At 38.3% G+C, this 25,525-nt stretch overlaps 1 protein-coding gene across 1 annotated transcript in view; it reads right to left on the bottom strand.

The window, feature by feature from the left end:
• Positions 1-2,721: 2,721 nt before the first annotated feature.
• yjefn3 (YjeF N-terminal domain containing 3) overlaps positions 2,722-25,525 on the bottom strand; it is a 39,738-nt gene continuing 16,934 nt past the window's right edge. The window contains exons 2-6 of the mRNA XM_042007414.1: positions 13,642-13,750; positions 8,257-8,367; positions 5,407-5,520; positions 3,701-3,851; positions 2,722-3,459 (exon numbers count right to left, since the gene is read on the bottom strand). Coding sequence (XP_041863348.1) covers positions 3,263-3,459; positions 3,701-3,851; positions 5,407-5,520; positions 8,257-8,367; positions 13,642-13,750 — 682 coding nt within the window. The 3' untranslated portion in view covers positions 2,722-3,262. The remainder of the gene's footprint in view (positions 3,460-3,700; positions 3,852-5,406; positions 5,521-8,256; positions 8,368-13,641; positions 13,751-25,525) is intronic.

Consider the following 25,525-nt stretch of genomic DNA (forward strand, 5'->3'; position numbering starts at 1 on the left):
TCAACAGCCACATCACAGCTGTCACTAAGAAGCTTTTTACCAGCTCACAAACATCAACAGGAGTTTAGTCTCCCAGAAAGACCAAGAGAAACTCATCCATGCATTCATCTTCAGTAGGCTGGATTACTGTAATGGTCTTTTAATAAGAGATCTGAACACATCACACCAGTTTTGAAATCTTTACACTGGCTTCCAGTCAGTGACAGAATAGATTTTAAAACCCTTCCGATTGTTTACAAATCCCAGAACGGTTTAGGCCCAGGATACATCTGTGATATGTTCAGAGAATATAAACCTAGCAGAGCTCTTAGATCCAAAGACTCTGGTCAACTAGTCCAGACTAAACATGGAGAAGCCGCATTTAGCTGTTTGCTGCAAACAAGTGGAACAAACTGCCAGTGGAGATTAAACTTTCACCAAATGTTGACATTTTTAAATCCAGGTTAAAAACATTTTTTTTCTCATGCGCCTATTCATGAAATCTGAACGGTAACTTTTTCACTCATCTTGCTTTTAATAATTTTAATGTAATTTATGATTTTATTGTGTTGCTGTCTTTTACTATTTCTTAATATCTGTAATGCTTTTGTTTTATGTAAAGCACTTTGAACTGTCCTGTACATGAAAGGGGCTTTACAAATAAACTGCCTTGCCTTGGTTTCCAATCTGGAAACCACTTGTTCCCCTGCATCATCACATTCTTCCTCAAATGTTTCATATGGCACTAACAAAAATAAACAAGTGAAGTAAATAACCATGACAACCTCATGCCATTGCAATTTTCTGGATAATAAACAGTGGATGCTGGTATGTAGATGTCACTTTAACATGTGCTACCCACCTAAAATATAATAACAATCCAAGGGGCAAATATACAAACAGTTTGTTTCAGGCATTATTCTCACTATGTGCTAAGTTTACTGCTGAAAGGCATGGACACAGTGGTTTTTGTTCCAGACCCTGCAACACATGTGTTTATGGGAGTTTTCTTTTCACAGTGTAAAATATGTGGTTTGAGTTTTCAAATGAATCAGACTAATTTATTGAGCAGTTCGCGGCTGATTGCTGCATTAGCTATGACCAGAGAAACATGATTTAAATTCTGCGTTGCACGAGGCTATGATAGTTGATAAAGGGAGAGGCATTGTTTTTGTGTGTGTTTGGAATACCAAAGGCGTACATTAAAGCATCAGAACATTTTGAGAGAAAAAGAAAGAGTGACAGAGCAAGAGTAAACATCAGACTGACCTCTACTTGCTAGATAGAGCTCAGAAAAGAGACAGGGTACATGGTGATGGCAAATTAGCCTTCTTTAGAGGGCGTCTGAAAGGTTCAGTATAGTGCTACTTTAATAATAACAGAGCTGTTCCAATTTTATTTTAAATTTACAATCCCCACTATAGTCACAACGCAGGTTCACGAGCAGCCTCAACAACAATAATCTGTAATAATTTTTCAGTTTCAGTATTGTATTGCAAATACTAAAAATCTTCACTCACCCCTTAAACTCACTTTGTTTAACCTTAAAACTTGTATTTATCCAAGGAAAAAAGGCACTTGAAATCTTTTCTTACATTATTTTATAACAGATTTTTATCACTTTAAGTTTACATTGTGGTATTAGAACTGCATGATTAAGTTCTTACTCATTGTTGCTCTCTGTTACAAACTCCAGAACTAATTATTCATTCAGTCCCTTAAAAAAATAAAAATAAATAAATAAATAAAAAGAAACGCCAGCGACAGAACTGACACACCTCATCGTTTCCTGACGGGTATGAAAAGGCATGATAGACAGGACCAATGAGAGCTTGGACATTTTTCTACTCTTTCCTTCTAACAGAGTTAATACCACTGAGCAAAAAAACACAGCATTCCTTTTCACTGACTTACTACACCCACTCACACATGTGCACATGCACAGGGCATTAGTGCATTAGTATGCTGAAGAAGCTACCGTGCCTTTGTATAAACATTACCTCATCCACAAACAGCACAACAGCCTCATTCTTGGTCATTCTCAATGAAAACCACAGCACTTTGCTCACTAATGAGAGGCCTTCCTCTTCAGCTGATTATAGTCTGATTACACCTGTTTATGGCTTTCATTACTAAATCAGATCCAGTTGAGAGCTGGTAAACCACATGTAGCAATGTGCACTCATCTAAGGAGTCCAGCACTATAATGTGCTTGTTTGGCTTGGTGCTTGGTGATGGATTAAACTGAGAAGGCTGTGTGTAAAACGTGTCGTGACAAAGAGTTTTTTATGATCTGTCAGGACCCTATTTATCTCTCCAAATTTGGATATTAAACCATATTATGTATAAGGTATTAAACAAAAAAGAATTAACCTTGGCATGTAAGGATAGTATGAGCTTGTTGTTTGTGTTATCTTAAAATGAACTTAAATTAATTTGGAGACAATGCAAAAAAGATAAATCTGGGCTTTTCATGTCCATCAAAAGCAATTAAGACTCATGTGTCTGGACATCAGATGTACTCAGGTCCAATATTTGCTCTTATTTAAGCTCTCTTTTAGTGTCTATCACAACTGCTGAGAAAAATATCTAAAGAAAGCTGACAGAAAAAGCAGCAATGATGGATCTGTTAACATCAGATATAATGAGGCAGATATTCATGTTTCTGCCTTTAAATCACCCACATCTTTAATCCATTTTGTTAGTGACATTTTAAGAGAAGAAACTCAAGACATTGTACACTTTTTGAAATGTAACCTTTTCTTTATTGGACAACAAGAACTGTGCAGGCCTTATATAAAAGCAAATGAGGTAACCAAGACAAAATAATACTGAGGTGAAGGCTAACTAAACAAACCAAACAAATAAAGAAATAAGCATAGAACATTTACAACCTACTCCAGATCATTGCAGCAGCACACTCAAGTAGTAAGATGAACGCAAAGTAAACTTAAGAACGACAAAATTATTTATTCAAAGGGGAAATTTTTCCTGTAATTAGCATCCTATAAATAAGTCTTTCTTTGCTGACTGGAAATCAGAAACAGTGTAATGCTAGAACTTTTACTAATTGACTGACACTAAACTCCTCATGCCATTCCCTAAACAGACACAACTCAAACCACGGCTTCTAAATATCATCTTTCTACAGTAGCTCAACAGCACATTTGGCTAATGTGTTTCCAGATCTAAACAGCTGAGATGTTAACATTAAATCACAGTAACAATCTATAAAATGCAAAGAAGTTAAGAGAGACCGCACTGGCTCTTACATTTCTATGTGTTACAATTCTATAAGATAGTCCGTTCCAGGGTAGTCTGGAAGATTTAACTCATATTTTTTCTGAATGTCGTAGGGCAGGAAGCGCCCGGCCAGGAAATGCTTCCCAGAGAAATTCATAGCGCACTTTTTTGGTGCTGTTAGAGAGATGAGAACTTCTGGATTTATCCCATCCTGACTTGGCTCTTCAGCATCCCAACCTACAGAAGAGAAAATGAGCTTTTGAATAACTTTTAGGCTGGTTTAAACACATAGTGTTTTTGAAGTCCGGTGAACTCTCTCTGAGCTGACAGAAGTTTAAGATTTATTCTCCATGTGTGCATTCACACTTGGAAAACTCCTCTCGGGAGCCAAGGTTCTTGGGGAGATGCCTTGTCGCTAATTTATTTCCCTACGTTAGCTGGCCCGAATTCTCATATAAACACTGTTTTTAAAACTTACCTGAAGGCACATCCACACTAGCAATGGGAATCTTGATTTGCTTCAGCGTGACCAGGATACCAGAATATGGCTCCTTAATGTTGGAACAGTCTGACTCCGAGCCCAGCATGGCATCAATCACTAGGTTGTAGGCGTCATTTATAAGCTGCACCTGAACAAAGCACATTTCAGCATGAATAAAATGGAAATGATAATTCCACAATTCACAGGTGCCCCAATCAGTTTCTCAGCCACAACTTTTACCACCACCACCCCCCCAACCAGCAGCGGCAGGCATGCTTTCTGGTCTTTAAGGCACTGGCGCAGAGACTGTGTGAATCTGTGGTTTCATTGCATGTAAGCTGACTGTTTTACTGCAACAAGTACGTGAATCAGTGATTTCCAGACTGAAGGTGAGTACCCTTCTAGAGTCACAAGTCAAGTTTTACTTATGTTGTGCTGCTCAACAGTAGATCTTTATAAGCAGTTAAGCATAAAGGCCCACTTATGCTCAGAAGACAGATATGCAGACTGATGGACAGTTTCGTCTGTCCACTGCATCAGTTCTGCATGTAATTTGGTCCATTTTGATGCAGAAAAGAGAGCAATACCACCAAAAATCGCGGGGGCAGTGCTGAGCAGATGCGACCAGTAACACAAAGTAAATAAAAACAAGCAGAAGAAGAACAAAGAGGAGGACAACAAATGTAGAAATTGTTCAAGCGTTTAAAGAAAGGCTATGTAAGTGTTTAGGGTGTGTTGAGCAGTTGGAAACAACTTCATAGTGGCACATTACCGCTGCCAAATGGTGTCTGAAACTGACGTCAGATCACGTGAGTGATCTCTGAACTCTGCCCACATGGTAACTAAATAAACTAAAATAAATGGCCCTTAAGACTGACGTCTTGTCTTTTTTATTTTTCAACTCCAGCTAAAAACCTCTGGCATGTTTCATCAGCCAACAGTCTTTAATTTCAAAAGATACACTAACAAAAGATGCAAGAATTACTCATCGCTGCAGTGTAAAGCCTGCAGCTAACCGTTAATTAGCTTAACATTGGAAGAAGTCCAAGGAAAAGAGGAAAAGTTAGTTTAACTCTGTCCAAAGGCAACATAATCGAAACTACCTTTAAGTTCACTAATTAAAATGTTAGATTTCCAGAAGCAGTTGTTGGGCAACCAGCAGTTAATGTCTCAACCATGAAAAACTTGAACACATAATCCTCATCAGACAAGCAGATTTTAACTTTAAACTTTTACAGATAAAACAAACAAGATGTAATGTATTTGCCACAGCTGAACTGATAGATTGTGTTTCTCTAAGGGCACATTCACACCAGCTTTTTATTCAGCTCTGCTTGGAGAGTCTGCTTTGTTTGGGGTATTGTGAATGTGCAAGTGAACATTTGGATCAAAGAAGTGGACTCGGTCCACCTAAAAATGTGCATCTCAGCCCACTTCAAGTGGACCAAATACAGGAAGTAGGTTACAAAGCAAAGTGGATTCAGGAATGGCATTGTGAGTAAACACATGATAACAAACAAACAATAGACAGCTCTGGATGGGAGAAATGGCTCGTGGTTGGACACAGAACTCAGTAAAGGTTCAGACAGAACTTAAGACCAATGGTCTGGTCACACAAAAGTGTGTCTAGTCAAATTTTATAACCTGCAAAAACATGATGTAAACTCTTGTAAAATGTGTCACTCAGTAAAAATGCCACTGACCTCTGTTGGGAGATAGGAGAGGAAAGGGATGTCCATCTTCTCACACTGAACCGTGAAATCCTGGTGCAGACTGTGAGGCGAACGCTTTGGGTGGTAGATGGTGGGCTCATAGTCCTACATCCGATGAGGCCATGTGGAGAAGACAAAGGAGTAGAGAAAAACACAAATATTGAGAAAAGGGAACCTCGGAATAAAATCCTTCACCTGTGGTTTCAGAAAACACTGGTAAGGTTTAGTGTGGATCATGCTTCAAGGCACATTTGACCTGCAGTTCACACAAATGAAAAAACTGTTGACTGGTAATCAGAAGTTGCAGTTTGCAGTCTGCTTCCTGCATTAATACTTCCCTTATGCACTGGAAGCTGAGAAGAGCAGAAATCCAGACCCCTGCAGTCTGAGAGGTCTGTGAAGCTCAGCAGGAAGCACCTGTGATCCATGACCTTTACACAGTCACAAAGATAAATCTTAAAACCTGTGACCCACAGTGTGGGTCAGCAGTTTGAGTGGGTGTTTATATGTTAAATCATGCAGGCTTATGTTTATCTTTTTATATTGTTCATCTCTGTTAAAAACCTAATTCTAAATGTGTATGTATACAGTGATGGATGACAAACAGTTATTACTTTAAATAAGCCACTTCATTCAAACAGCATCTTCTTCAAGTATCTCCAGCATTATGAAGCCTCGAAGGAGAACAAAGTTTTCTGTTCTTTGCCCAGACCTTCAGATATCACTTCATCCCAATACTGCAGACTTGCTGAGCACTCTTGGCCCAGGGGTGTACAGACACAACAATCAAACATTAGATTTTAAAAGGTTCAACTAAAGGATCTGAGGACAACTGATATGTGTTTACTTTAACTTCAGCAGTTCTTCCAGCACTGTGCTAATTCATCCCTTTTGACTTCTAATTCAGGCCAAATAAGAGACACAAGAAGCAGAAAAAAGTAAAAATAGACAAAAAAAAAATAATAATTCTGTAGCTCAGCTAAGGCTGTCCTACAAAGGAAGCGATCTGTCAGGTCTGTTGCACGCTTGAGTATCCCAAATAAATCATATTGCCACCAATGTCATCTCCATCGTCATCTCCACAGACCATAAAGCCCAGTAGAAGCCAATCCACTGTGTGTGTCCCTCTCAGGGTTAGCTAGCAGCTATCAGCAGTTAAACCATTAGAATATGTGAAACTGAAGACGAGCTCTGAGGTCACTGAGCCATGAAACTGGAACAAGTAAATGGTGCAGAAAGGGTCTTTTTCCAGTAAATGCTCACATGTAAATGGGTCACACCTCCACTCCCTGAGGGATGGTGGTGTCTTTTACTATTCTGTTTTGTTAACACAGCCCATTAAGAATAAAGGGATTAGGTCTGGAGCATACAGTTAAAACACCAAAATCTTGTAGACTTAAACAATTTTCTCAGTGAACGGTAACAATTTGTGATTTGCTTTTTTTTTCTTTTTTTTTCCAAAAATAAAGAGATGAGATGTCCATTTATTTTTATATGAACATCAGAACTAATAACCATTTGGTTAGATAGCTTTGATGAATAAATATTTCCATTGTCTTATATTCCCCATCGTGTTTTCTCCCATTTCTGGAAGAGAAAAAGATCAAAGATGTTTATGAGACACTTTGTGAACATGGACATCTTTCTGAGATGTGAGAAGCAAGCTGGACCATGGATCATGGATCATTTCTTTGTACCGTCTAATCACATATACAGATCTGCATTGGACTGCACATGGGTGTGTATATGTGCACATGTTAAAGCGTGCTTTTCGTTCATGTGCCTGCATGTCATCCTGTTGACATGGATCACATCACGCCATGAAAAACTTATGCCCTTACATGAGGAAAAGGATTTACAGTCCAAAGTAAGTTCTCCAGTTTCTCAAGTTAGAGCAAACTCAGACAAGTATGGTCCCAGTCGGCTCGGTGTAGAGAGCAGTCTCTTAAAATTCAGAACAATAAAAAAATTCTTTTTAAAACAAAGCTAATGTGTCACAAAGGATGAAAAATCCAAGTTACAGAAGCAGAAGGCAAAGCTATTAGAAAAGAAAAGAGTATAAAAATGCAGACCAAACATACAATACTTTAGAAGAAATACTCAGTTCCCAACTGTTTTTCCACGTAAAGTTACAGAGAAGCTTCTTATTCATTTCTGGGATTCCAAGGTAAAAATATCTCCCTCAAAGCTGACCTGTGACCCTGTTCTTGGCCTTGCAAGGGAATCGAATGGGAGAAGAGGAAAGAGAGGGACTCTCCTCAGAGAGGCATCAGGCTGCTTAAATAAAGTCCGTCTAACATGGTTTTAATCTGAACTAGCAATGCGCCGTAAATCTAACATGTCAGACACATATGGTAAAGTCATAGACTAAAGCAAAACAATAGCACTGTGTAGTCACAAAAAAGACAATTGTGAGTTTGTAGTGTTCGAAGAGGATTGATCACTCCTCTTAAAAACAAATTGTCTTGACATGTCAGCCAATATGCAGCCTGAGCTGCAGACATCTTGGTCATGACATCACATTACGGCTGTAGAGGTAAGGCGGCTTTAAGACATCTTTAACGAGAGTAACAATAGCATGATATCATGACTGTCTGAGTGCCCTTGCAGAGAAGGTAATGGGATAACAGCTCCAAGCCATTTACAGGAGCTGCAATGAAATTCTGTAAAGCACCGAGGGTCTGTATACAGGATCCCCTGTTAGCCATGAGACAAGTTCAATTTTCTTCTCTCTTGTATTGATTTAATGACTCAGTAAGCACCAGACTCTGTTTTCTAATTGACAAATAATAATTGTATAGTTGCGATTCGGTTGGACTTTTGTAAGGTGTGTTTACTTACAAATATGCGCAGGTGTCGGGCACACACCAAGCCAATGGAGCCATTTTGATCTGGACCACAGATCACTAGCACTGTTGGCTGCTTCTTTGCTAGTGAGCTGAGAGGGTAGGCCTGGTGGGGAGACAAAGGAAAAAGTGGGACACAAAATCAACTGGTAACTTAGACATAGGACAAAGGGATAGAGGAGATTACAGCCCAGAAAATAAAATGGAAGCAGCTGCTGATAGAAAACAATAGTGGAGCAAGAGGAAGATCATTTGCCAGCAATATTATCCTTCCACCTTAGCTTTCTTATACAGAGCAGGTCATCTGATATGTGCCTCAGCCTCTCCATCATACTCTAAATACCTGACTGCAGCATGCCAGGAATGCCAAAACAGGAAATGGCACCAGCTTCGCTGTCTATTTAGTCTAAGAGAGAAGGCTCATTCTCATTAAAATAACCCTGACAGCAGTGGAAAAAATGCCCGTGTCCTCTTCATGAGATGCCTCCTTATATATATCACACTTTCCATCGAAGTCTGGACAGCAGCAAGCTGCCGGAATCTGTCTTGTTTACTGGCCCTGTGCTCCCTTGTAAATCACCCTGCACCTTCTTAAAGCAGACAGGTATTTGCCCATGGAGCTGTCATCCTGTGTGAATAATCCTCCGTCTCCCTCACCCAAACAGAGGTGCTGTGTGTGTGATTGTTAGCTCATGTAGCCCCGTTTATTTTCCACAGTTCCTTCATAGCACTAAATTCACTTCCACAGTATGGATAGCTGATGCTCCTGTTTTCATTATTACATTATAAGAATGTTTTTTTGTTGTTGTTGAATAGGTCACAGTATAATTTTATGAACTGGTAGAAGAACATCAAATTGAGTTTATGCAGAAATTCTGTCCAATTAGAGCCCAATAAAAGTGTGTCAGAGCACAAAAAGTAGGACCAATTAGCCCAGTTTTATCACTTCCATTAAGTGTCTACAGCTGATGCATTATTCACTACCCACAAATTACAGCCTATCTAGAAAAGAAGCTCATATAAGAGAAGAAAGTCTAACAATAGAAGAAAATTTCTAAATAAGTAATGTCTAAATACAGTACATGCAGAGAGTTTTCAAATCACTCCAAATTTTCCACATTGCATTATGTTTCAAACTCATTAGAGATTTAAATATTTTTTTATCTTATCCATAGAATACTCTACAATAGTTTTGGTTTACAAGTATGACAAATAATACAAAAAAAAGGCTGATATTCCTCCACTGTGAATAAAGCCCACTTTCCCACTTTCAGTTTGTTTTTACTACAGTACAAAGTTCATTAGAGAAACAGGCCGTCCCCCACACTGAATAATTGGATAGATAACAAGACTCACATTAACTAGAGCGATGAATCCAGGATAAGAGACAGCTGCTCTTATCACTATCGTAACGGCTCAGCTGAGAAATCATCATACTAACGCAATGAGCTGGAAGAGAGACTGTTGAGGCTGCCGTGAGCCACAGGGCAACATAAAGGCGGATGGAACGTAGTCATTTAGAGGAAAAGATTAGAAGACATTAAAACAAGGCAGGTTTTTCATTACGAGAAAAGAGATAGGAGAATGTGAAGTATTGAGAGACTGTTAGGAAGCGAAATAAGCATGAGTTACCCACTTGAGTTTTATTTCATTTGGTGGAGAGTGGGCCAAAGAAAAATAAATAAAATATTGCTGCTCTGGATTGTTCTCTTAAAAACTGCAAAAGGCTTTTGGAGGAGGATGCATTCACCAAATGTCTCGTTTTCAGAGGTAATGAGACTGAAGTCCTTCCTGAGTGTCACACTTTTATAGCAGCAGCCTGTGCATCAGTATATATTTTAAAGCATCATGTGAAATAGCTAACTTGGAAAGACAAACCCATGCAGAATTATGACCCAGCTCTGCAGTTTCACTTAAATATAATAAGCATGTATTATTTCATTCTGCATCATTGTTTTCAGGCACATAAGTTTGCAGTCTCAACGTTTTTGCAGTCACAACAGGCTGCTATTTTCAGCAAACCTCCACTGATGAACCCGCTGTTTATTGCTGGGTCAGTGTCAGAAAGACGAGGTCAACAACTGGCACGTAAAAGTAGTGCAGCATTTATCGAGCAAAAGCTACTTTTCATAGAAGCTTGTTAAAAATGAAAAAGTGTAAGATGATTTCATGACATTGCCTATAACTAGCACAAAACCTTTTTTTTTTTTTTTTTTGGTAAATGTTGTTATATGATATTAAGGTTTGTCAAGCAGAATGTCTTTCATCGCACGGGGAAAAATGACATGCAGAAACTTTATTAAAATAACTAAATATTAAAAATGATCAATAACATGGAACAGAAACAACCTGCCCACTCTTTGATTTTTTTTTGTTTGATATACTGATTCGCGTATAAAAGTTGAATGTCATTTTTAGTAAAGTAACAGTTAAGTTCTTCATTTTTAAGCATCTGTGTAATTTCACTTTGAAGGGAAGCCTCATTTTCAAACATAAAGCTACTCAAAATAGTCATTAATTCTGAATTGAGCTTTTAAATCATTAAATAAATTAGAGCAATTAGTTTAAAAAGAGATGAGAAGCATTTCTTGAGGCGTCTTGATGGGCTCTATCTTTGTTCATTGTGCCTTTTTTGTTCATTTTAAATGAAAAACTGCAAGGGTAACATAATATTGAATATTACAGCTTTTTTTCATCATTATGTGAAATGCAACTTGCAACTACGACCCAGTTTCTCTGTGTTTTTCGTGTGTTGTGCAAAGATTTATGTCCACCAACAATAAAAAACAAAATTCTCATTTCAAGTGAAATATCTTGCTACATTTTTATCCCAAAATCAAGTCCAACAGTTCAAACAGCTCTGCCTCTGCAGCATGATTTTTTCAAGAAAGGAAGAAAGAAAAAAAACTCAGATTCTTCTATATCATTTTGCTTCATTTGTTTATATTGTGCAAACAGCTGATATCTTCTACCTTTCAACATTTTGTGATTTCATTTTTTAAGGTCCTTGAGGCTTTTCAATGACAGCTAATAATTCTTCCCATTTAATGGTTCCTTTCGTGATAACGCTTATAAAAGAGTGCTGTGTAACTTTAGAATCTTTTGCAAATTTTCAGAAACTTTTCTTGCTTGCAGTTTTAGGAAGTAAACACATGATCCAACCTCAGAAAGGGGCCCAGCCAGACGAAAGGTCCTTAGAGTGCAGGGTCAAAAACAGAGCCCCTGCACCCAACACACATACCCAGAAGAAAATATATCTGTCTTGATTATAATAACGTCTCAAGGGAATGCTTCTTTGAAATAAACTTTAAAGGTACATGGGCCTTCCTCCCCAATCAACCTGAAACAGAGACTGATCCTGACAAAACACAGACAGGGGCCTAAAACTACAAATATACTCACAGAAAAATACAATGTTTAATATTTGTACTAGAAGACCAAACTGAAGTCCAGGGGGCTGTTGTAAACTGCAGACTAATTTATTGCTATGTGGTAACAAAAATGTCTCCTGTCTCCATTCAGGTGTTGAAAAGCCTCAGACTGATACAGAAACACACGGTCTGGAGCTGGTGGTTGTGGCCACTGCTGCTGGAACACTAAAGAGATTACTTACAGAAAACCTATAATCTATCTGGCAGCCAGAGGTGTAGGTGTGTGTGTGACTGCGCACATGCTTGTTCATCTGGTAGCCAACAGCAGCAGGCCAGCAATGAAATCAGTGAAATCACACTGTCTGCATCTCCTTCTACTGTAATTTTCCTTAAATAGCAGTGATGTCATGTGAGCGGTAGCGCGCTGCTGGCGGCTGTGGGCAGCCTCGATCTCCAGCATTCAGGCCATGTTTGTCTAGTAAGACTATGCCGTTGAGTCTGGTGGTGGAGGGCCAGGCATGAGGCCAGCAGCAGTGGATGATAATAGAGAGGAAGTGGATGTGGTGGGTTTAATCACACACTCTGAGGGGAGAACATAAAGTATTTGCTTGTGACTGATGTTGCCACACGGGCTGTTTATGCTGCCATTCTTTATCTTTTCTTTGATTTCTTCTGAAAGAAGGCACATCATTAATCTGATTTTATCACCTTTATTAATTTGTTTTACCTTTAAACTGCTAACTTCTGTTTTTCCTTGTCTTTCTATATTCCCTTTTCTCTTCATCCCTCTTCCTAACAGTGAAGAAGGGTTTAATGTGTCTTGCAGCTCAGACTCTTATTCATCACAGCCTGTTTAACAGCCTACTGAGGAAACCAGTATGGCATTAAACCAAGCCAGTGGTCTGGTCAAAGGCAACCACACGTGCCCTTAACAGCCCTCCACTGATTCATGTCTCAGCCTGACATAAACCAGATTACAGCACAACAAAACTACAGCCACACCAGAGAAGAGTTGCGGTTAAGGTCTGGTGCGGTTTGAGAAAGAAACTCTGCCACATAGTGAGCTCAGGTGTCCTTCCCTGATGTTATCTTATCAAACGTTTGGAGGTAAATGACACAAAAAGTTTGAACATTCCCTCTACATAAGAATCAGATATTATGTTTGGACGTTTTTACCAATTAGAAAAGTGTAAGTCGCTGCAGCTGTGACCTTTTTACCCCCTTGTACAATCAGAAGTACACAGCAGGGACTTACTGAGTTTTGTGGTGATTACAGAGGCTCAAAGTGACAGAATGTGAAGGCAATGGGGTGAAGCTGGTGACCTTTGGAAATGGTTTGCTGAGATATAAACAGTAAAGGCTCTTGAAGGGATTAGTTTGAGACTGGTTTTGTTGAGGTCAGAGTCTGATGTCAGCTTGAACTTTTTAAAAAAGTATTGTAATTAAAACTAAGAAAGAAAAAGCAAAAATATTTTCTCAGAGAGAATTATGGCCAGACTTCTCTTAAGCTCAACAAGACCTAAATGTAAATATGAAGAGATAAGTTAGTAAGAGAGCAGCAGATTTCAGACACAACACATACATCACTGCTGTAACTACTGTTGAGTGTTTGGTGCCTCTGGTTTAATGGTCCAAAGAAATAAGCTTGGAAAACATAACAGAAAAGTCGGGTCCATTTCTCAGAAAATAAACAGTTCTGCAATAACAACATCCTGGAACCATGTTATTTATCTCAGCTGTTATTTGTAGTATTAATACCGGATGGACCACTCTGACAAGGACATAGATCTAGATGATGAGATGAGTGAAGGTGGATAAACTGATGGATTTATGAGTTTGCCTCATGATGTTTTGCCACTTACAATGATGCAGGGAAACAAAAAAAAGGAAAAATAGACAAACAGACAATAAAGAATCATAAACAAATAAATATAATAAGTAACAGAAAATAGAAAAAAGAGGAAATAAAGTAAATCTAACAACACAGCGGGTAAGAAGAGAGTACAGACCTTAGTGATGGCGAGGGCACACGCCTGTCCCCAAATCTCTATCAGCTGCTGTTGTCCAAACCTGTAGTCTTTCAGCAGTTCTGCCTCTATAGCTGCCGCCTCCCCTTTGCTAACAAAGAATAAGAAATGTGCCTTTCAGTCACAATTATCATCAATGAAAAACAAACAGAAATAAAAGCTGTTCAGCATGTTGGGAAAAAAAGCGTGGGATCAAAAATGTGAAAATCAGCCAACATGAGGTTGTTGTTGTTGTTTTGGGGGGTTTTTTCTTGCAAAAGCTTGTTTTTGTTGCTTGTGTTTAAGTTTTGTTGACTTTCATTTGGAGCAAAATGGTGGTACTAAGGTCAACCCTGATGTTTTACAGCTAAACCACTAAGAACCTGCCAATTGTGTGCTTTCCCTGGCATGCTTTATACCATGAACTTTAGATTACAATTACATAAAGGTCGTATGAAGGTCACCTTTAAAACCTTTATAGGTGACCTTCATTAAGACTTTCTCTTAACTTTTAAATTCACATGTACAACCGTTTAGTGTTTATTGCACAACACCCTGTTCTCTAAGTAGGTGACTAACTTTAAAAAAGCCTCTGAATCATACATTGACCACTAAATATTTTGGTTTAATGCCAACTTGTATTTAAATATCATATCATTCTTATTTTGACATAAGAGCAAGACAACATCTAACACATGACATAATTGACACATTGACATTTTACATTGCTAACCGTTGGCTGCTGTTAGCTTTTAGTTGCTAAAAGCTACTTCGGCTAACAGTTGTAATCTTTTCTGTCAATAAATTGTTGGAGATGAAGGCATTATCTTTGTGTGATTCTACTTAAATGTCCTACACTGATGATACAATATTAGTGCAGCATTAACTTTTGACATTATTAGTACATTTCACACACAAGTTTAATATTCCTAGCCTTTAGTAAGTAGTGTAGATACTTGATAGATTCTTAGTATTGTTATTGGCTAAATGCAAATATACAGTCTTTAATGGCAAAATTGTCAATTTAAAGCTAAAATTTTATAGTACAATAATAAATTGTGATTAAATGAAGTGATTTTGAAGTGATTGCAGTAGGCAGTTTGCTAAAGATTTACAATATAAATATGATTGTATTTTCAGTATTTAGTCAACAGTTTACTCCTTCATGTGCCTTTCTGAGATATTTAGTTTGAAGCAATTATTCTGAGTTCAGCTTGGTTTAGTTACACTCTTTAAGGGGCCATTTTGGTGTTTTGTTCTCCCTCATTTCTTGATTTGATTAAAGCTCATCTGCATCCTGTGTTTTGCTGCTCGAGATCATGCAACACGTTAAATGGTTATGCAAAAATTTTGAATGACATCCAGTATAATGTGCTAAAAAGTCATTTGCAAAACTAACTTGCATTCAGACTTGAGTGGTACTCATAAGTTGTGAAGTAAAAAGTCTCAGGGGGCTTTTTAAGAGATACTCAGACAGGTTTGAATGTCAAGCTTTTCCTGCAAGAAACCTTAACAGCTTCTGAGTAATGTGACCATGAAACTAAAAGCATGTGATCCATAAACTGGTAATTGTACTTTACAGTCATTTACACACACTGGTTTGTTACTGCGTTAGAGTTGCAACTCAGTAGATCTTGACTTTCTGACTCTGATTAACTATCAATGTATTTATAATTTAAAGTTTATCATGTTCTCTTGGACTTCTTTGCTCTTTTTTCCAGTTTGCTGTACTCTGACAGTGGGACTGAAGCTGCTGTATGACAGTCTTTTTGTGCTCCTTTTAGCATGAAGGTGTGTGTTGGTGTTCTTGTGCAATACATATAGTCAAAGCAAAAACTAGATGACGTGGCCACAAGCGTGCAGATGTTACCTGATATTCAAAGTATGAAAGCAAGAATAAGTGTCTGTTGTCTTCAGTTGAGAGTCTGGAAGATGCATCCCTTTTACTCTACAGACACCTAGTGGTTCTTATAAGTACTACGTTCAAAAAGAAAACCAGCTTGAGAAAATAATTACTTTCATATAGAAATTGGGTGTTTTGTTTTGTTTGTGTGTGTATGTGTGTGTGTGTGTGTGTGTGTGTGTGTGTGTGTGTGTGTGTGTGTGTGTGTGTGTGTGTGTGTGTGTGTGTGTGTGTGTGTTTTAAGACAGGTTTATTCATTGCAATTCATCCTCAGAGACATACTAGAAAATCCTGCAGCAGAAGAAAAAGAATGAAAATTATAGTGTAAAGTGTAATTAAAGTGTTGTTATAACCATCTAACATGCTATAGCTGTTATAAGCCAGTAAGAGATGAGATGAGAATCAATGCACAAAATCAATCATGTTCATCTAATCAGCACTTACTGACTGAGGTCACCCTGTTCTGCTTCACATTTTCAGCTCTTGAAAGAGATCAAGAGCTCTTTGTGAGTGCAAATGGGAACACTGCATGTACATATGTATGTTTAGATTTCTTTGTGTTACATCATTTGTACTTTTTTTTCTCAATACATCATATTTCAACGTAAAAACCACAACAGGAACCAGTAATGAGCAATTAAGAAACATCGGAACAGGTTCATAATGGGTTTAGATAAACAGAGCATCCTGATGAAGGTTATGAATAAACTGTAACTGGAATTAAGACAAACTAAAGAATTTTTGTGTTGTTTTTTTTTTTTTTCTTCTTCTTCTTCTTCTTCTTCTTCTTCTTTTTTGTTAAGTAATCATGTTGCATTATGTTGCAATTGTTATTTATCTCGACCTGTTTTCCAGGAAAGAAAGTCAAGGTTTAAGCAGGTGAATGTGATTATTGTTTTGTTTTGCTGAACAATTACATTGAAGGACTGTATCTGCATCTCTGCTTCTTCTCTTGCAGCTGAGATTGTTTGTATCTGCACGTTTGTGCACGCCTGTGTGTATATGTGTCTATAAAGACAACAAGGGGCACACATGCCTCTATTCTGTGCTATTCGCCTCTATTCTCCATGGTGACAGCATGGCAAATCCTAAACCTGCTTGTGCTCCTTCTGGGTTCGTATAAGACACAGCAGCGTGCTAATGCGTGTGTATCTGCATGTGTGTAAGAATCCAGTGTATCCAAGTGGGGCTCCTGGCATTTACCTGTGCCAGTGGAGCGGCAGCAGCTGTCACCCATGGCTCACCTCAGGGATGTTTCCTGAATCACTGTGACAAGCTGATCTTTGGAAAGTTCACCTTAGTCCGCAGGGTTCGCTCTGTTATGCTGTACCCAACAGCACCAGCACTTCTTGAAGGTTTTATTAAGCTAAATTGGTTTATGTGTAAGAATCTGGTTACTTTTGAAATGGGAAGGGTTTAAAAAAAAAACACGTTTGATGGGTAGGGAAATTTTAGCCAAGGACTGATAAAGCACAGTAAAAGTGCTGCTGCTGGATGGGCAAACACAATTGATTTTCCATATTATTGACAGAACAATGTGTTGTGGATGTGACTCTCAGTTGCTGCCAGTTTTAGCTAGCTCTACCAGAGGGGAGCAGCACATAGTGTTCAGGACAGACTATAGACAGATGGCTCCTTCATGCCAAACACAGCATGTCTTTTCAATTACCTCTTCTAATCATGCTTATTATACTTCTAAACCACTTATCGAGCCGAGGCTACATTAGAAAACTCAACTGATTTGTGACTCTAAATAAATAAATCTAAATAAAATAGCTTAGTAAAGAAAATAGGTATGCAAATATTAGCCAATCCTGGCTTGTGTGTGCAGGAGAGAGAAAGAGAGAAAGCATACTGTAGCTGTTGAAAAGATGTGGTCCTTTGAGTATTAGCTTCTGAACCTGAAGCCAGAACCATGCCACAGCCAACAGGATCCCCCCGGAGGGAGAGTTGATTTCCCCATGCCAAGCATGATGTGCTCCTGCAGTCTGTCACCTTCAGTGTAACACTGCTCAACTATGATCACAACCTGCTTAATGAGTCTGTTTACTTTAACACATGAGATGAGGTCAAATTAAACTTTAATATTCACTGTGGGGAATTTGGACGGTGCAGCAGCAAATGGCAGGACGGAGAGTACACAGTTGAAATAAAAAGCTACAGTATTATAAAAAATTTTAAACTTTTGAATACAACTAGATGAAAGTGTTGAAGCTATAAAGTTCATTTTTAAAAAGCTATAAACGTCCATTAGTGTACAGTTTTGTGGTAATTAGTCAAATATAACAGAATATAAGTAAACAAATTCAACCACCCCACAACAAATACACAGAGTACTGAAGGCACTGCATAGACATGCTAAATTTATCCTGAAATAGCAGCCAATGGACTCCAAAAAAATGTTTCTCCAGCTGTGAAGCATTGTGGTATCATGAGAGTTGAACACACACCTGAATATCAGAGGAGCTTCTGTTTTTCTGGCTCTGTTACTGAAAAACCAAAAGTCCCTATTTCATCCAAAAAAAAAACAAAACCAAAAAGCCATATTTTAATAAAAGTCCTAGACAGCGAGTAATTGGTTTAGCTAAAAAACAAAATGGACATAGATACAGTAATATTATGAACAACATATTTTTTTAACAAGCCCAAAAAACAATATTGCTAACAGCTTTATTATTTCTATACCTTCTGCTGGTCATTACTAAAAATAACAATAATTTATTTATCATATGTATTTACTTGTTTAGTTTTGTTTTGTTTTGCATTTTTGTATTTTTTTTTTTTTGTTTGTTTGTTTTTTTGTTTGTTTTTTTTACTTACTTAGATGAAAAATAGAATATATTAGGCAAAGCCTTTAATAAGCTTTTTTTGTGGAAGATGTTTGAACATTTGTGTCTTTACTGCTGACCGGCTTAGTCTACATACATTGTACACTATTGCAATCAGTGCTTAGGTAGAGGAACGAGGAAAAGCATTTATAACAGGAAGTAAAGCAAACTAAAGGTGCAAAAGATGAACTGAGAGAAGATAAAACTGAAATTGAAAACAACACAAAAATGAAGAAATCCAAAGCTCAAGGTTACACTGAAGAATAGAAATGAGGAACACAAAAAAAAACCAAAGCAGCATGACTAAATGGATTGGCGTGAAATTTTAAAGTGACAGTATAACCTAAAGAATTATGCAAAGTGAGAGTCTTGATAAACTCATCCCACTTCAAGTGAAGTTTTGATGCCATTTAACATGTAAATAAAACAGAGTGCAGTTGTTGGTAAATCACAACCATACAGTCCATTAAAACATACACAAAGGCAACCTATTAAATGCTGAAGGTTACATTTATACCAGCAATTCACAAGCAAGGACAGCTTCATCACTGGGATGTGTGTGATTATTTATTGAATGTATTAAATTCATGAAGTCAAATGCAAATTGGGGAAGGCTTTTGGGGGATCAAAGGCAGCTCCTAGGCAAGCAGACTGCTCTATAAGAAAGAAAAGGGAGGAAGAGGAAAAGAAGAAAGGCAAACAGTGGATGCAGCACAGACAACAAGAACAAGTATCCATGCAGGGACGGTGAGCTTTTCTAGACTATATCAGGAAGTGCTCGAGCTCTGACACTGTTCCTGAACCTCAGCCAAAACAAACAAACAAACAAACAAAAAAGGACTCCATTATTATGGAAGCTGGAACAGGGTGAAAACTGAAAAAGAGTGATATGCTAAAATAAAAAAGACATTGTTGTTTTGAAAATACCAGCCCAGACAGGGTGAATCTTTCTGAATGCCTAATATAATTTGGACAAATGTTTATGTAAGAAAAGTTTATTCATGGCTGCATGAATAAATACAAGTTAGAAATCCACCATACAAAGACAAAAACATCTAGACCAGACCCAGAAATATTGCTGCCAGCTGGTTATTTGTGTGCAGTTCAAAACCAAGAATCCATAATAGTATGTAGATGGATAACAGCACAAGGCCTACCAAAAGGTACTGTAAATTAAAGTATGCAGGGAGGGTCTTGCTTATTTAAGTGAATTACATTGTGTATGTGTTACAACTGCATAGCTCCAGGTGCTTAACTCGCCTGCAGCAAAGACCTATGACAAGCTGGAACATTTTCTGCATCATGAAATGAAGAATATTAGAAAAACTGTTGAAATACCAAACAAGAGTGAAAATGCATCAAGCTTTTGGAAATATAAAAGCTATTTGTCTCAGGTTACTTACACACTTACAGAGTATTGTTAAAAGAGGAGATGATGTGAAGCAATGGTAGACATGTTCCTGTCATGAAATTCAAAATAAACATCTCCTACTCCAAAGATTGTGCAATAATTAAATCAGCACAAGATCAAGTTTTACATGTGCTACTGTCATGTTTTTGGTTGTAGCATATTTATATGTTGTGAGGGATGTGAGACTCTTATAAAGTACTTCCTTCCTAAGCACAGTTCATTAAAGTGACTGTAGAGCTCCGCTGCTACCAGAACTAAATTTACTGTTGTGTAATTAACTAAACTGCAGCCACCAGTGGAGAGCTGTGAGTTAAAAGGGAGCTGCTGTGGTCTATTAAAGAACAGATAATAAGTCAGACTTCTGCTTTGAGTGAGGTCATAGGGGGAAAAAAGGCACAGTTCATTGGTTCCACAGGCCTCCTCATTGTTCCTCCCTCTACCTGTCTTCACAACTATTATCTGTCCACCTCCTGCACCATCTCATACTTAACAGCTCTTAACAATACTTTGGACCTTTAAAACATGAATAGCGAACTGCATGAGACAAAATCTTTTGTGACATTTCCATCTGTGTTCACATCAGTTGTGTTTCTGTCTTTCAGAGTGAATAGACTATGGTGATGATTCAGCTTAAACAAAGTGCAGTGAAAGCTTTTGGGATTTTTAGTCAGTAATGACTGTTGAGTTCATTTGGTTTCACTATATCTGCAAGATAGTCGATGATTGACAAGTGGGTTTTTTTCTTTACTGGAAAATCATCACCAAATGTGCCAACTAAGAACAAATATGTCAGTACAAACACATACAGTATGTCCTTGTCAGCTTTTCATTATTAATCCACAGCATGGGTGTCCAAGTCCGGTTCCAGAGATCTACTATCCTGCAACTTTTATACTTACAGTTTGCTGGTCACCCTTTCATTTGCTGCCACTCATTTCATCCTTCAACGGCCACGCTCCGGTGGACACATAACACACAAACATGAATCAATGGTTGGCTCATTTCCAGGCCGCTGCAGAGCTGAATGACATGCGAATGAGGGAATTCAGCCATTTGATTCATGTGTGTTGGAGAAGGGATGCATCTGAAAGTTACAGGATAGTAGATCTTGAAAACCGGACTTGGGCAGCCCTGGTCTACAGTTACTCATTTCCAACCTAACAAATATGACTGGCATGTGTGGTTTAACTTTTGAATTCATGTAGCATGTATAACCCTTGTGTAATAGCATATTTTTGGCAAATGAGCAATAGAGCTGAAGGTAGGAATGTCATACCAACTGGGCCATTTCAAATCTTGATAGTGTTGAAGGTTAAAGGCAGACTGCACTGAATCTTATCAACACTGTGATTGACTGGGGACCTGTCCAGGGTGTACCCTGCTAATGCGGAAAGGGCTCGAGCTTCCCCACAACCCTGAACTGGAACTAACAGTCTAGACAATGGATGGATGGATGGATTTGATCAAATACATGGAAAAGCAAAAGGGTCAGTTTTCTAGCAACATAGTATATAAAACAACAACATGATGAAAAACATCAACAAAATACTGCTCGATATGGCCACAAGAAATGCATTCTGTGCTACAAAGGTACAGCCAGAGACTCGGGATTATTCTCCAAGGTGCTTTTCCTGTCTCCTTTTCATCACTCATCACCCTTCCCTTCGCTGCTCTGCACTTTGATCTCCAGCACTGCTGATCTCATCTTATCAATTACCCCAGTTTACCTTCTTCAATTTTCTTTCTCTACATTATCATCCCCTGCCACCCTCTGTCTGTTTTTGCCCTGCCTTCTGATAAAAGTTCACACTTCAGTGACTGGCAGCAGATGAAAAGGTGACAGCAAACCGAAAAATATAAGAGAGAAAAGAGCACATCGGATGTGACGCAACCTTGTGGATTCAGGGAGTTGTATTCTTTTTCATTTACAAGTTTCTGACTGGAGGAATGTGTTTATAGGAACATAGCTCCTATGTATAGACCTCAAAAGGGAGCGGTAAGGCCTCTCTTTTATTATTGCTTCAAAGATAATCTCATTACAAACACATCTTTGTTCCAGCTAAAAGGTTTTGGTCGTAATATTGGCTTCATGCTGACAGACCTCCTTGCTTTCATCTTACAAGCATTAGAGTAGCTTGCATAATGATGCTATATAAAGAATGGCTTCCCTGCAATTTTAACCAGATTATCAGTGGGCATTCCCAGGTGTATGTCTGTATGGGTGCATCTAATATAACATGTGTCATATGAGCACACTTTTTATCATTCATTCCCACTCCCACAGTGTGTCTGCAGGGAGTTCTGCTGGAAGCTGGGAGACAATGTAAAGAGTGGGGGGGGGGGGGCAACAGAACGGCAAAGCAGCTCTAATTCGAAGTCACAAATATCAAGTAAAATTTTAATCAAACTAGATAATACTTATTCAAAGCAGAAAGTCACGATATACTGAGAAAATGCATTAACATAATTGTTTCTTGTCTTCTAAAGATAAGTAATACAATACCTTAAACTGAGGAAAACCAGAATCAGGTCACTGCAGAAGAAAATCATGAGAGAAAAAAAACATGCCCTACATTGTACGTCTGAATATATGAGTGTGTAGATGAGTGTGTGTGAGTATATTTGGGCTCAGCTTATACTTTGGATGATGCTTTGGAGGCAGCTAACTAGATGTCCAATATTCAAATTTTCAGTGTAAATTATCACTGAATACTGGTCACATCATAACCAGCCAAAAGAACATGAGTGAACACGACTCACTTCAAGCGGCGCATGACTGCATGTAACTTCACCATGCTAGAAGAATACAACTTAGAATAATTCCCTCTGAAAAATTAGATGGACAAACGGATCAGGTGCTAAAGCAGAGGGGTTAGTCTCATAAACAGCCTCATCTGGCACAGAAGCTGACCCTGTGCCTCCATACAGTTACGTTTCAACTGCCTAGCATGAGCCAGTCATGCTGCTCAACTCTTATTGAATCAGGCTGGCAAGATTCGCTTTGGTCTTAGTCCCCAAAGGCAATAATTTGTGACTGTGTCCATGTGAAAGAGAAATGTACACAATCACAGCCAAACAACAGTCTTGAGTAGCATAATTTTTTTAAATCAGACTTAATCAGTTTAGCCGGCTGCTCATTTTCCTCATATCCGGTACAAGGAGACAGACATTCTTCAGATAAGCCCTATCAGTGACTCTTACGGTTTGCTCTCATAACTCATTTCATCCTCCAACAGCCACGCTCCAGTGGACACATAACACACGAACATGGATCATATTTACCGAAAGCAACAGGTACTGATTTCCTGAGTGTGTTCTCTCGAGCTAAAAGTGTCCATCTGTGAGTCAGGTACTTATCGCTCATTTTTAGATTTCATGTGATTAAAAAAGAATAAGGGCTGTTATCTAGATGGATGAGCAGCCTCCTCCATGCATACTAAAGTCACACATATGCAACAAAGCACAACTTGACATTAAGCACACGGGACATACTGTATGTAAAACTGCGGCACGCCCACATGCCCACAGATTACATCATTCTTTATTCCCTCGGTGGTCTTTAATCCTCTTTTACTTTTTTGTTTTTTTCAGAAGATCCATTTACTGCCTCTGCTTCTCCTGGCAAGCCAGCTACCACAGTTTTAAAACTGGGGCCCATCAGCAGAGGCTATTACATGTGGTTTCATACCCTATTTGTTTCAAGTGAGAAAAGGCCCTGCAGGTCATGGAGGCAGAACAAAATGACCAACAGAACATGGCTGCTGGACATGATATATTGATAACTTATTTGTGTTACTAAGTGACCAATGTGAAAAACAACAATTTATCAGTAGCCTTAATCCATAGAACAATCAGCTTGTCCTTGGATTCAGTCTGGCTGTTGTCCTATATGAATCTGCCCGATATAGCCATAGAGATCCTGACTGCACTCACAGTATCAGTAAATATCTACTGGTATATGGAACAATGCTAACATTTTAAATTAAACAATTAAAAGGTGAGCTTGTTCTTTCCTCAAGAGCCCCTAATGCAAAGCCCTGATGCCATGGCAACAGAGCTGCCAGAATCATGTGCCTAAAGCTAGCATGCTAATAAGAGCACAGGGTTACTGCAGTCTGCTTTGAATAAGTTTGCTTGTAGTACAGCATTTAATTAGTCTGAAAAGCTGCAAAGGTGAATACTAGGCACGTGCAGATAGAAATCCACTCTCATGAGCAATATCCGCACTGAACAGTATTTGTGAGAAGAAAAACATGCCCACTGGGGCATAGAGCTGTGACAAGTTTATGTTTCCTAATTCATACTGACTACAACCTGAAATAGGATTTTCTCTGTCACCAACAAATTAATGTGTGTACATCAAACAAAATGAATTGAAACAACAAGCAAGAAGAACTGCTAATAAAAGAGGAAAAACTGATAATGTTCCCATCTGGAGTCAAACAGATGATCGAGCAGTTGTGCTGGTTTAAGCGTTGATATAGGATATGAAGAAGCATCACTGGGCACAGATGCACAGTATGTTGCAGCTATTACTTTGCTATTCTTCTTGTTTCATGAAGAAACTCAGCTACTTTATATTTATACTTCCTTTGTTTGGCATAATCAACGTGTGTAAATATAATATTGTCAGAGGGAGCAATTTTGAAGCTTCATATTGAAAAAGCATAGCCTGAAACCCTCTGTATCCCCTCAAGCTCCTCTATTGATGATACCAGTTTCCTCCATTTGAAGATGGCATTTAGAATATTCCCAGAATAATATTTTCAAGAAGAATAATAAGGACACAATCCCACACCAGTAAAACGCTACATGAAAAACTGCTTTTATTTATGTGCATCCCCTTCAGTTTGCATACAAGACATTATTTATTTGTAATGCATAGCTTACAAATGCTAACACATGCCAACATGAAAACAAATTGGATATTATTTTTTGATAAACAACATAGGTAAGGATATAAATGGAAGATGGCAAGAGGCTTACGCTACTCCCTAACCACTGTAAGTTGCTTTGGGAAAAGTGTCTGCTAAAAATGACTGTAATGTAATGATTCGTGATAAGGAAACAAGAAGAACAGAAGAAGAGAAAGAGACACTGCATAATTAGAACAGCTTCCACCAGCAGCACTGGTGTCAAGTCAGCCAAATACAGCCCTGCCATGAAGAGGACAGTGTTCCAGCAGCCCTCTGCTGTATGTGGCCACATAAACACTGTTATCCTAGGGTGCAAATTGACATACTGGGAAATGATGGGACCAGTGACAACAGCTAAAATGCAATTAAGTAATGTATTTCAGGTCAGTCTATAATCCAATGAAGCGTCTGTCTGCAGGTTTATCACCTATTTGGCTGCAGATGTCACAGATGGCCTCCAGAATAGAGTTCGACAGACAGGGGGTAGATATTTTTACAGCTTAAAATGTGGTGGAAGAAACGATTAAAAGTAAGTGAAGAAAAATGTAGAATATATTGTATGTGCAATTTACCAACATACATGTGTCTACAAATATTATATATTCCATGTTGACAACAGAAGAGAGGATTAGTTTGAAAATATGCCATATGTTTGTCAGTGCATCCCAACCAATCTGTTAATTGAAAAAAAATATATATAATCCTACATAAATTATCCTGCTGTGCAGCTAAAATTAAGTAAATGAATTCTAACATTTAATCAGCTGTGAGCTCTGTCTTTTGAACATCTAAAGGGCTTTACCATTATTTTTCCCTGCATATGTACATA

The sequence above is a fragment of the Melanotaenia boesemani genome, chromosome 14 (genome assembly GCF_017639745.1).
Source record: "Melanotaenia boesemani isolate fMelBoe1 chromosome 14, fMelBoe1.pri, whole genome shotgun sequence".
Taxonomy (NCBI): Eukaryota; Metazoa; Chordata; class Actinopteri; order Atheriniformes; family Melanotaeniidae; genus Melanotaenia; species Melanotaenia boesemani.